Source organism: Hevea brasiliensis, unplaced genomic scaffold (genome assembly GCF_030052815.1).
Source record: "Hevea brasiliensis isolate MT/VB/25A 57/8 unplaced genomic scaffold, ASM3005281v1 Scaf5, whole genome shotgun sequence".
Taxonomy (NCBI): domain Eukaryota; kingdom Viridiplantae; phylum Streptophyta; class Magnoliopsida; order Malpighiales; family Euphorbiaceae; genus Hevea; species Hevea brasiliensis.
Genome location: NW_026615028.1, coordinates 2,276,597 through 2,289,121, shown reverse-complemented (window position 1 = coordinate 2,289,121; position 12,525 = coordinate 2,276,597). Strand labels below are relative to the sequence as shown.

At 38.8% G+C, this 12,525-nt stretch overlaps 1 protein-coding gene across 1 annotated transcript; it reads left to right on the top strand.

The window, feature by feature from the left end:
• Positions 1 to 622: 622 nt before the first annotated feature.
• LOC110642708 (phenylacetaldehyde synthase) lies at positions 623 to 2,455 on the top strand. The gene has a single exon (XM_021794839.2). It carries the CDS (start codon positions 685 to 687, stop codon positions 2,167 to 2,169), a length of 1,485 nt encoding a protein of 494 aa, XP_021650531.2. The 5' UTR covers positions 623 to 684; the 3' UTR covers positions 2,170 to 2,455.
• Positions 2,456 to 12,525: the final 10,070 nt, after the last annotated feature.

Below are 12,525 nucleotides of genomic sequence, written 5' to 3'. Positions count from 1 at the left end.
TTTCTTATATGAACTATCCATTCCTTGGCTTCATATACATACTACATATGTGGCATTTAATCCATGAAATGCATGTGTAACATATATATATATATAGAGAGAGAGAGAGAACTCATCAAAGGAATAAACGATAAATAATAATAATAATAATAACCGATGTGAACAAGAAGGAGAAAAGGAGTAAGTAGGTGGGTAACCTCTCTCTATCATGAAAATGCACCATTCCTTAATCATTTTATTTGTATCAACGATAAATTTTTGTCCAATTTAAATTAACTGGTTTATGAATTTGAGATATAATTATATAAAATTTATATGTTTAATAAGTAAATTTTATATATTTTATATTTTAAATTTATAATAGATAAAATTTGAATGAGAAAAATTAGGTCAACACGGGATAACTTTTTGAATGAGAAAAATTACGTCAACACGGGATAACTTTTTTATAACACAGGAGAAAATCGTTTTTTTTTTTTTTTTAGCATTAGCTTGTCTGGATGAAGTAGTGTTTTCAAATTTGTCAACTAACTTTGTCCCGTCACATTTTGCAAATCAACTTTGTCCCGTCACATTTTATTTGCTATAAATAACACCTCTTGCTGAAGGAAATGCTAGGCATGCAACAAAAAACTCTTGAGCAGCACTTTCACCACAAGTCTCCTACTTGCTTATCTTTCTAATATGGGTAGTCTTTCTGCAAACACCTTCTCCCCCTTGGACTCCAATACCTTAAAAAATGAGTCGAAAATGGTGGTCGATTTCATTTCTGACTATTACAACAACATAGAAAAATACCCAGTTCGAAGCGAGGTTCAGCCTGGATACCTCTCAGCCAAGTTGCCTCAATCAGCACCATGTTGTCCTGAATCATTGGAAGATATCCTGAAAGACGTTTCCGATAGCATTTTACCAGGCCTTACTCACTGGCAAAGCCCTAATTTCTTTGCCTACTTCCAAGCTAATGCCAGTAATGCTGGATTTGTCGGAGAGATGCTTTGCTCAGGCTTGAATATTGTTGGATTCAGTTGGATTTCATCTCCAGCCGCAACCGAGCTGGAATCCCTTGTCATGGATTGGATGGGAAAATTACTGAATCTTCCATCCTCATTTCTTTTCTCTGGCAATGGAGGTGGCGTCTTGCATGGAAGCACTTGTGAAGCTATAGTGTGCACTCTGGCTGCAGCAAGAGACAAGGTCTTGAAAAGAATGGGATGGGATAAAATCACAAAGTTGGTGGTCTATGCCTCTGATCAAACACATGCCACTCTCCATAAGGGAACCAAATTAGTTGGTATCCCATCCTCCAACATCCGCTCCCTCTCTACCTCATTTTCATCTGGTTTTTCCTTATCACCTCAAACCCTGCAGGAAGCCATCGAAAATGATATCAAATCTGGGTTTATTCCTTTGTTTCTCTGTGCCACTGTGGGAACTACTGCCTGTGGAGCAGTTGATCCTATAAAAGAATTAGGGGAAATTGCGAAAAAATACAACATATGGCTCCACATTGATGCAGCTTATGCAGGGAGCGCTTGCATTTGCCCCGAGTTCAGGCATTATTTAAATGGTGTAGAACTTGCAGATTCAATTAGCATGAACCCACATAAATGGTTACTTACTAACATGGATTGTTGTTGTTTGTGGGTTAAGCAGCCCCATTCATTAATCGATTCATTAACTAGTGATGCAGAATACTTGAGGAATGCTGCTACCGAATCAAATAACGTAGTGGACTACAAAGACTGGCAAATTGCATTGAGCAAGCGATTCAGGGCCTTGAAACTTTGGGTTGTGATCCGTAGACATGGATTGAGTAACCTTATGTACCACATACGCAGCGATGTTAAGTTGGCAAAGTGGTTTGAGTCACTGGTGGGAAATGACAAAAGGTTCGAGATAGTGGTGCCAAGGAGGTTTGCCTTAGTTTGCTTCAGGCTAAAACCTAAGAATGGAATCGATGGCTCTAAATTGAACAGGCAGCTATTGTTTGCTGTGAATGAGAGCGGACGTGCCTTCATGACTCATGGAGTGGCAGGCGGAGTTTATTTTTTACGCTGCGCGATTGGATCCACATTAACTGAAGAAAGGCATGTAAGTGAGTTGTGGAAGCTGATTCAAGAAAAGGCTCAAACAATCCTCGCTAATGCAACAACGTTTCTCATCTAAAACATAATCATGTGACATGCAACATTTACACAGTAGATTTCATTTTTCATCTTGATTAAGATTTTAAGCTAAACTCTCCTCTCTCTTTCTCTTAGTAGAAAAAAAAATCTCATATTATTCATAATTGTAACTTGGCCTCACATTATTTTGTATTGGCATTGTTTTCGTCTTGTCATGAAAATTTCTGTGATGTTTTACCTTTCTAATAAATATTCATTGCAATTTGGCTTGGCCTTGTAACTTGGCTTGACATTGTTTCTACTATAAAAATTATTGTTGTATTTTATGTTTCGTGCTAATTTCGCTTATGCTTAGTCTTGTAACTTAGATTGATACTGTTTTGGTTATGAAAGTTCTTATACTACCGTCTCCACCACCCCACGAAGTTGCCAGCTAACAACAACTACTACAGATTACAGAGGAACAGATAAGGATATACGAGCCCTGCCGACAACAAATCTCGTCTGTGGGAGAGCTGCCTAGAATCATGTTAGAAAAATCTGTTTGATGCTTTGGCAAGGGTTATGCAGAGAAAGGAATATTTATTGAGCAATCAAATCAACTATGATCCGTCTAGTATGCAGGTGATAGAAGTGAAAAACTGAAAATAGATATTGGCTTTTGTTGGAAATGTACAAGTGTGGAATTCTCACATCGGAAAAAGATGGGATGAGTAAGAGACATATATGTGGAAATGATCCATAGACTCACAGCCTTAAGGTTTTGGGTTAGATGTGGTGTCTAGCCCATGAGTGTTTTCTTTCACTCATATGACCAAGACACATATGCCACAATTGAGTCTGATTCTGATTATTGCTTCCAATGCTACTGTAGTTTCCCTTGAAACTGTATTGCCCTGAAGAAAATATAATCCTGAAACCAAACTGCTCTTCATAAGTACCATGAGCCCTTGCACACTTTGAGAACTCCATTCTCTGCATGATATCTGAATCCATGAGAGTCAAGTGTCCCAAGAGAAATCAGGTTCCTCTTTAGTCCTCAAAAATGCCAACACTCCATAGTTCTAACACATGTTATAAGTAGCACCAGTATCAAGAATCCAGGAATTTTGTCCATGATCTGAACTCACGGATAAAATTTCTCCAGCACTGTCATCACCATAAAAATCGATAAAACTATCAACCACATTCGCAAAACTTTCTGGTTGCTTTCTCTTTTTATTTTTCAACTTAGGACAGTTTCTCCTGTAGTGACCTTGCTCCCCGCATTCAAAACAGTTTGCCTTTTTCATTCTTGACTTAGATTTGGCCTTAGATTTCTTCATGCTGGAAGAACCCTCCCTTGAATGTGTTCTTCCTCTGCTTACTAAACTTTCCCCCTCAAATCTTTTTCTATTATCTGGAAATTTCTTTTTCAACTCCTTCGATTTTAGAGAATTACTAACATCGTCTAGTGAAATACTGTTTTTCTCATACAACATAGTATCAACAAAAGTTTTATAGGAGGGTGGCAAAGAACATAACATAATAAGGGTCTGATCCTCACTATCAATCTTAATATCAAAATTCTTCAGGTCCATAATGATTGAATTGAATTCATTCAGATGTTCTTTAATGGGCGTACCTTCACTCATTCTCAGATTGTAAAGCCTTTTCTTCAGATACAGGCGGTTGATCAATGATTTGGCGGAGTACAACTCCTCTAATTTCTTCCATGCCGCAGATGCTGAGCTTTCACCAGCAATCTCGTGTAGGACATTATCAGTTATGCTCATGAAAATCGTACTCAAGGCTCTCTCCTTTAGATTAGCCTTCTCTGCATCTTTCATACATTCTGGAAAGTTATCCTCAATTACCTTTCATAGACTTGTAGGATCAAGGATGTCACACCTTACCCCTCTGTAAGGCATAACATGATCCCGTAGAATACCTAATGAACTACCGCACTTCACCTACCGATAACTCATTAAGTATCCTACAAGGGATTTTAAAACAATTTTCTTATTTTTGACAAGTGGTGAGCATTTCTAATAAGAATTTAAAACATTTAGTTGAAATTAAAACTAATTAATATTTTTGGCCATTTTAGTTTTCCGCAAATTTTATAAAATTTTTGACAGAGTTTCCTCTGTATTTTGAGAAAACCGTTCTTCGAATACCTGTAAAAAGCACTTCTAAAAGTTTTTCTCAACCACTACTTCGATTTCACAATCAAACTCAATCAATTTCTCAAAATTCACAAGTTCAATAATTCTCAAAATACTGTCAATCAATATCATTCATATTTCATTAAAAACAAAATAATTTATACACAACCTTACAAATTTATATCAAAAGAAACACAAACTAAACTTTATTACAAACTTCATACAAATTTGTGTACAAGCTGCTCAAGACCCATTTTTACATGTCCATACATTTATGTGCAATATATACATCAAAAGAAGTATTTACAGTTAGGGTATAAATTATACCTAAGGCTTTAAGCTGATGACTTCACACACCTCAAGCCTCATCACGCTTCCTCTAGTCTCTCAGATCTGCGACAAAGAATAAAGCTATCACGAGTACTAGGACTCTGGTGCACAATATACTAAAATAATCTTTATGCAAAACTTAAAGCACATTCATTCAAAAATTTGGCTAAACATGAAAATTTAATACAATCATGCATTGTAAGATTTTACACGTAAACCAAGTTCATTTCAAAGTATCAAAACACATTTCATAAAACCCACAGTTAGATCACGCCATTCGAAACAAATAGAATCTCAATAGCCAGAGGCTAAAGAGAAATCATATCACAAGGCTAGCTAGCTCAAATATATGGATATCCATTCACATCCTCTTCTACCGCACACCTTAACACTTCTCTATAGAAGGAATCAAAATCCGTAACTTATTACCCCCAATATTCGTGCTTGTGAGGTTTTCAAATATATGGTCATGAATCTGTGGTTTAAAATCTTATCTTATCAATTTGCTAAACATTGCCATTTCAAATATACACAATAACTTTCACAATTTAAATCAAACATCATAAAATGCTATAATCCAATATTTCACATTATTCAAAACATTATGCAAAAGATGATTATAAAAGTATATGTTGTGCACAAACCTCAAACGAGTCGCTGTTGGCCTTGACTCGACTCCTGGTTCTGTCCGGTATTTTTTCCACTGAAACACGAAATTTTCCAATGTTTCAGTACTAAAACTTAAAATAAATCCAAAATAAACTTAACTTCACATTTAGCTAGCTCTAACGTGTTAAATTCGACGTTCTCAAAATTTTGTGTTTCGGTTACTATTCATCGCACTATTCAAGTCAAATTATTGACTTTCTAAGGCTTAATAGGTATGGGAACTCCAACTTCACCCACATACCACATTTTGGTCACCAAACTTGTTGGTTTTGGTCATTTGTTTAAAGCTTTGGTCATTTTGGCAAAATTGACAATTTTCGCTTTGGTTCTCCGGTTGCACTGTTTCATTGGTCGGTCTACTGTTGAAATTTGACAAAACTTCATTCATAGAAAATGTTCCTTATTGTCTTAAGTATATTCTCATTTTTGGATCACCTCAATCGGAGTTTTGTAGCTCAAGTTATGGCCAAAATAAGTTTACTGTTCACGTGTAATCGCTCATACTGAGATTTTGGTGCTGGCAGATTTTTGGTCCAATTTTGGTTAATAATTTGATCAAGTTAAGTTCATAATTTGGTCTCACTTTCTTCATATGAAATGTTGTACTATGTCTTAGGTTTCCATCGGTTCAAGAATCGCCTAAATCCGAGTTTTCTAGATAGAGTTATAGCCATCCAAACATTGCTGCTCAATGAAAATTCTGCAGAATCTCAGTACAGTAAATTTAACTTTGCTCAATGATTTGAATGAGTTAATGGCCTAATTTGGGTTGGTGTTCTTCATGAAAGTTTTAGGTCTATATCATATCTAATTGCTGGTAAAATTTCAGGTCAATTTGACCTACCTAGCTCGAGTTATGACCAAATGAACAGTTACTGTTCATTTGGTCAGTTTAGTGCAGTGGCAGCCTGCTATCAACTCACTTTGGTCAATTGTTTCACCAAGTTTTGGTCAGTTTTTGGCTATGGTTCCTTAATGAAAATTGTGCTCTTTTATGTTTATTTTCATCTCCAATTGGTGGCATATCAATTGGACTTGTAAAATTTGAGTTTTGGTCCTTCAAAGTGGGTTTGGTCATGCTGCCAGCAGCATGACCATTAACCTACGAATTTGGTTTAATTTCCTACCATTCCCACACAATCCATTTGATCATAATTGACCATTATTTCACTTCATAATAGGTCAAACATGCCATTTATTCATTTCTCCAAATTTTGGTTCACTAACCCTAGCATTGAAACCCTAATCACACTAAATTGTTTCATTTAATCACATTTAAGCATACCAACATCACATCTACCTTCATATAAGCTTGCCTACACTTATAATCTAATCAAATTCATGCACTTACATATCAAACCCTAGCTGATCAAAATCCAGGTTTAGTCCTCCTACAATTAATTTCATTTTGTTTTAAGTTAAGATCTAAGTTATATACAACAAGATTACAAATATTAAACATAATTTTCAATTTTAAATTCACTAACCTTAAACTTTGAATTTCAATCTTCCTCAAATCTTCAAATTCTTTTAATTTCTTGCTCCAAATCTTCTTCTTGAGGGTCAATTTAATGGTTTCTATAATTATTTTCAAGGATTAGGGGGTGAGATCTAAAGTTTAAGAAGCTTAAATCTAAGTTTTAATGGTGAAACAAAATAAAAAGAGAGGGAGAGGAGAGAGCTACGGGAAAGAGAGAAAAAAGAAAGAAGAAGAAGTAAAAAATTTGGCTTTTCAATTTTGTTTTTAGTCTTTAATTTGACTTAGTCAACTAGTTAATTAAATTAAAATTAATTATGAAGTCATAGTTACATCATCATGATGATGTCATCAACTTTTCAACTTTTTCATTTTCTCTTCTTTTTTTTTTCTTTTTTTTTCTATTAGTTCTTTAATTTAATTGTCGATTCTGAAATTTTCTTTTCTCCGATTTTATTTGACAGTTAGGTCGAGTCACTCTGGGTCAATTGACCAAATTGCCCTCGCGGCTCATCCTGCCACAAATAATCCAATATTTCTTCCGCCTCGACCTAATTATTTGACCGCTTAACAGCTTCTTTTCATGATTTTCTTTTCCATCGTGTTCATAAGGGTCCTAAGGACCGCAGTCACTTTTATGGTTCAAATTTGAGTTTAAAATGACTTCATAGCGTTCCCGAGGAGGTCACTCATCTCTATGACTCTCGGCTAGTTTAACCTCTTATGTTCTGTTTTTCTTATTTATATTTAACTAATTAAACATTACTAATTATTTGTTTTTATGGCTTCTCAAATTGTATTAAGTGTGGCCCTACTCCGATTAATTGTCCTGACCGACACCGGCCACCGAATGTTGAAATATACTGTGCTATACAACGGGGTGTTACAATTCTCCCCTTAAATAAATTTCGTCTCAAATTTTTACCGTATCAATCTCTCGAACACCGTGGATGTTGACTCCTCATGTCCTCCTCTCGTTCCCAATTAGCATCTAGGCCCGAATGATGGTTCCACAAAGACTTTTACCAACTAGATTCGCTTATTCCGCACCGCTTCACCTCATAAGCCGTAATCTTTATGGGTTCTTCTTCATATGTGAGGTCCGGATTAATTTCTATTTCTTCTCTTTGTAGTACATGAGATGGGTCTGATCGGTACCTCCTCAACATAGACAAATGAAAAACATTATGTATATTCTCCTTCTCTGGAGTTAGTGCCAACCGATATGCCAAAGGACCCACTCTTTCTAGAACCTCATATGGCCCGATAAAACGAGGACTCGCTTCCCTTTCTCGCCAATCTCATAATTCTCTTCCAAGGAGAAACTTTGAGGAAAACCTTCTCACCCACTTCATACTCAATATCCCTTCTTTTCAAATCAACATAGGACTTTTGACGGTCTGATGCAGTTTTAAGTCGACCCCTGATCACCTTGATTTTCTCTTCAATCTGTTGAGCAATTTCGGGTCCAATCATTTTTCTTTCACCCACGTCATCCCAACACAACGGGGTTCTACATTTTCTGCCATACAAAGCTTCATATGGAGGCATCCCAATGCTTGATTGATAGCTGTTGTTATAAGCAAACTCAATCAAAGGCAAGTGTGTATCCCAACTACCCTCAAGCTCAATCACACAAGCCCGTAGCATGTCCTCCAAAATCTGAATTACCCTCTCGATCGCCATCCGTCTGCGTGGGTGGAATGCAAGATCGGTTCAATCTAGTTCCTAGGGCTCTCTCAAGACTACCCTAATCTAGAAGTGAACCTAGGATCTCTGTCTGATACGATGGATACCGCACTCCATGCAATCTCACAATCTCATCGATGTATAACTTGGCCAATCTTTCTAAATCGAGTCCATCCGATCGGCGTAAAATGAGCAGATTTAGTCAATCACAACAATGACCCAAATCGCATCATGACTCTTCCGTGTCCTCAAGTCCCATCACAAAATCCATCGTTATTCTCTCCCATTTCCACTGCATCGGTAGTGGATGTAACAACCCAGGGTACTTGATGCTCGCTTTACTTGCGACAAGTTAGGCATTTGGATACAAACTCGCCACATCTCTTTTCATACCCATCCACCAAGAATGCTCCTTTAGCCCTCTATACATTTTTGTGCCACTGTGGTGCATGGCAAAGGAGACTCATGTGCTTCCTTCAAAATGATCCGCCTCAAATCAACATCATTAGGAACACATATTCTCGCCTCGTGTAGCAAAGAAACCATCATCTCGATTGAGAATTCTGTTTCTTGCCCCGCCGACTTCTTCCAACAATTTCTCGATACTTCGATCATTCCGAGCACCATTCTAACTGATCAATCAACACTGGCCGTACATGCCATGCAACCGCTCGCCCATCATCACTAATCCCTAAGCCGCATGCAATGATCTTAACTCATGTACCAAAAACAAAGGAGTAACCTGTAGACTTGCCATAGTCTTGCGACTTAAGGCATCACCACAACATTAGCTTTCCTCGGCCGATAGTCTATCGACAATCATAGTCTTTTATCAACTCTAACCATCTCCTCTGCCTCAAATTCAGCTCTTTCGGTGCCCAAATACTTTAAACTCTTATGATCTGTAGATGTAACACTTTTCCCCATACAAATAGTGTCTCGGATCTTAAGAGCAAACACAATGGTCGCAAGCTCCAAATCATGTGTCGGATAATTCCTCTCATGCGGTTTTAGTGGCGTGATGCATAGGCAATGACATTTCGATCTTGCATCAACACACAACCTAACCTGCTGTGAGAAGCATCGCCAGAATCAGATATTCTTTACCCTGTGGGTAAAGTTAGGACTGAGCTTCACCAAACATCTCTTCAATTCATCAAAACTCACTGCATTTATCCGCTCCACCGAAATTTCACATCTTTTCTAAGCTTGGTCAATGGAGATGCCAACATGGAAAATCCTTCACAAATCTACTAGAGTATCCAGCTAAACCTAAAACTACGAATCTCTGTGACAATTCTGGGTGGCCTCCAATTAAGGACAGCTTCAATCTTACTTGGATCTACCTTGATGCCCTCTTCTGATACTACATGCCCCAAGAAAGATATTTCCTTCAGTCAAAATTCACACTTTGACAATTTGGCATATAGTCGCTTTCTCCTCAAAGTCTCAGCATAACTGCAGATGTCTATCATGCTCTTCTCGCATTCCTCGAATAGACCAATATATCATCTATGAATACCACAACAAACCGGTCGAGGTATGGTCTCAAGATAGTGTTCATCGATCCATAAAAGCAACCGAGCATTAGTTAACCCAATGGCATAACCAAAAACTCATAATGGCCATAGCGGGTTCTCAAGGCGCTTTAGAAATACTGCTCTTGTACTTTCAAATGATAATAACTCGATCTCAGTCAATTTTGGAGAACACATACCGCACCCTCAACCGATCAAACAAGTCATCAATGCGGGCAATGGATATCTATTCTTTATTGTCACCTTATTCAACCGCCGATAATCAATACACAAGCGGAGAGTGCCATCTTTCTTCTTTACAAACAACACCGGCGCTCCTAAGGTGACACACTAGGCGGATAAAGCCCTTGTCAAGCAATTCTTGCAATCGCACTTTCAACTCTTTCAATCTCGCAGTGCCATTCTATATGGCGTTATGGAGATTGGATCCACACTGTGCATAACATCAATTTCAAATCGCACCTCTCTTCTCGGAGGTAATCCCGCAATTCATCAGAAACACATCCGAAAATCACATACGTAGGGATGTCCCTTAGTGTGGACTCCCACTTGGGTGTCTATCACATGTGCCAAGTATGCTTCACACCCTTTCTCGATCATCTTTCCGGCTAGTGCAAATAAATGATGTTTGATGGCGAAATGCCTCTCCCGTATGACCACATCACCGCATAAAGGAGACCAAAAGTGACTATCTTTAGTCTACAAATAATCATAGCATGATGCCCGCTAACCAATCCATGCCTAAGATAATATCATACTCTCAAGGGCATCTCAATCAAGTCCGACAGAAAACATGTCCTTGGATCACCAAAGGACGCTCTCTATAAATTCTGTTGACTGACCTCTTGTCCTAACGGACTAGTTACTAGCACTTCAAACCCATTTGCACACATGGGACAAAGAAGTGAACCGACTATGCTAGCACTAACATATGAATGGGTTGAACCCGGATCAAACAATACAAATACATCTTGACCAGAGATAGAGAATATACCAACTACCACATCGAAGTCTCACCTCTTCACGCTGTCTCATTGCGTAGATTCTCGTTGAAGCACTTCCTTGTCCCGATCGACCAATTGTGCCCCGATCGTCAAAGGTGCCTCTACCTCGCCTCTTCCTCTCGCCAACCGATCAGTGAACCTCCGGGAGCAGGACTCAATAGATCCTCGGCAGTAGGAGCTGGACCATATCTCTGAGCACTAGTACGCCTTTAGCTATATGGCCCTTACCTCCACGCTAAAGCAAGCTCCAAAGTGGCCCAATAACATTCCCCATGAATCTTGCCACAAGTCTCACAGTAGGCGTAATGTGAACCCTCGCCGATTGCCGACTGCACCTAGGGGTCTCTCGCCCGCAGAATCGGCCCCTACCAAATCTTTCCACCTCGACCCTCCGGGTCCACTAAACTTCTTTTTCTTTCCAGAGTTAGCACCGTAACTCGCTCAACCGATCTTTCCCCTTGTCTTTTTCTCGATTTCTCGCCTTTTCCTTCACTGGGTTGCTTCTCGCTTCAACTCTTTCCAGCCAAGTGCTTGGGACATAAGTTACGAGAAGTTGCCGTGTCGAAATCCCACAACTTGCATCCTTATGCCGGGCTTCAAACCCGTCTCAAATCTCTTGCATCTTGCCTTATCGGTAGTAAGGAGACTCTCAAAGATAATGACTCAAGCGAGAACTCCTCTCATACTCCGCCACCGATCGGTTCCTTGTTTTAAGCTCAAAATTCTTGCAATTTCGATCAACATATGCATCCGGGATGTATTGCCTAAACTCCCCGATGAAGTCATCCTGTGTCAAGATCGTGGTTCAAATAAGCCGTGGGGATGGTCTTCCACCACCATACGCATCCCCTTGCAGAGCGACACGCAGTATTCAAATTTCGTTCATCTTGGCAAAGGCAGCTTCTTAAATACTGGCCCATTCTTTCAAGCCATTGCTCGCCTCCAAAGGGTCCATCAGACTTTAAATTCGCAGCCCCATACTTCAATAATTTATCATATTGTCCGGCCGAGGCAATGGTTGTGCCACAGTGGTTGTGGTGGAGTTTGAACGGCATACCTCAGCCATTTGTTGAAACATCGCAGCCATCTCAGGCAAATTGTGCAGGAATCATGCGGCATTTGTGGGGTCAGTGCTCTCGACTCCATCGACATTCGGTAAAGTCGGGCTTCCCTTGTGCCTCGGCTTCAACAGATCGCTCAATCGAGCGATCCCCTTCTTCCATTTCAGTGAAGTTAAGGTATCTCCTGAACAAGTAACACATGGAGATTTCCCTCCGTTAGTTCATATTCATGATGTAATGCACTGTATGTAACAATTATGGACATTGAGCAGTTGTACTTAACAAGAAAGACACAAATTTATATGTTAAAACATACTTCAAAAATTTGCTCTGATACCACTAAAACATGTCACACCTTACCCCTCTGTAAGGCATAACATGATCCCGTAGAATACCTAATGAACTACCGCACTTCACCTACCGATAACTCATTAAGTATCCTACAAGGGATTTTAAAACAATTTTCTTATTTTTGACAAGT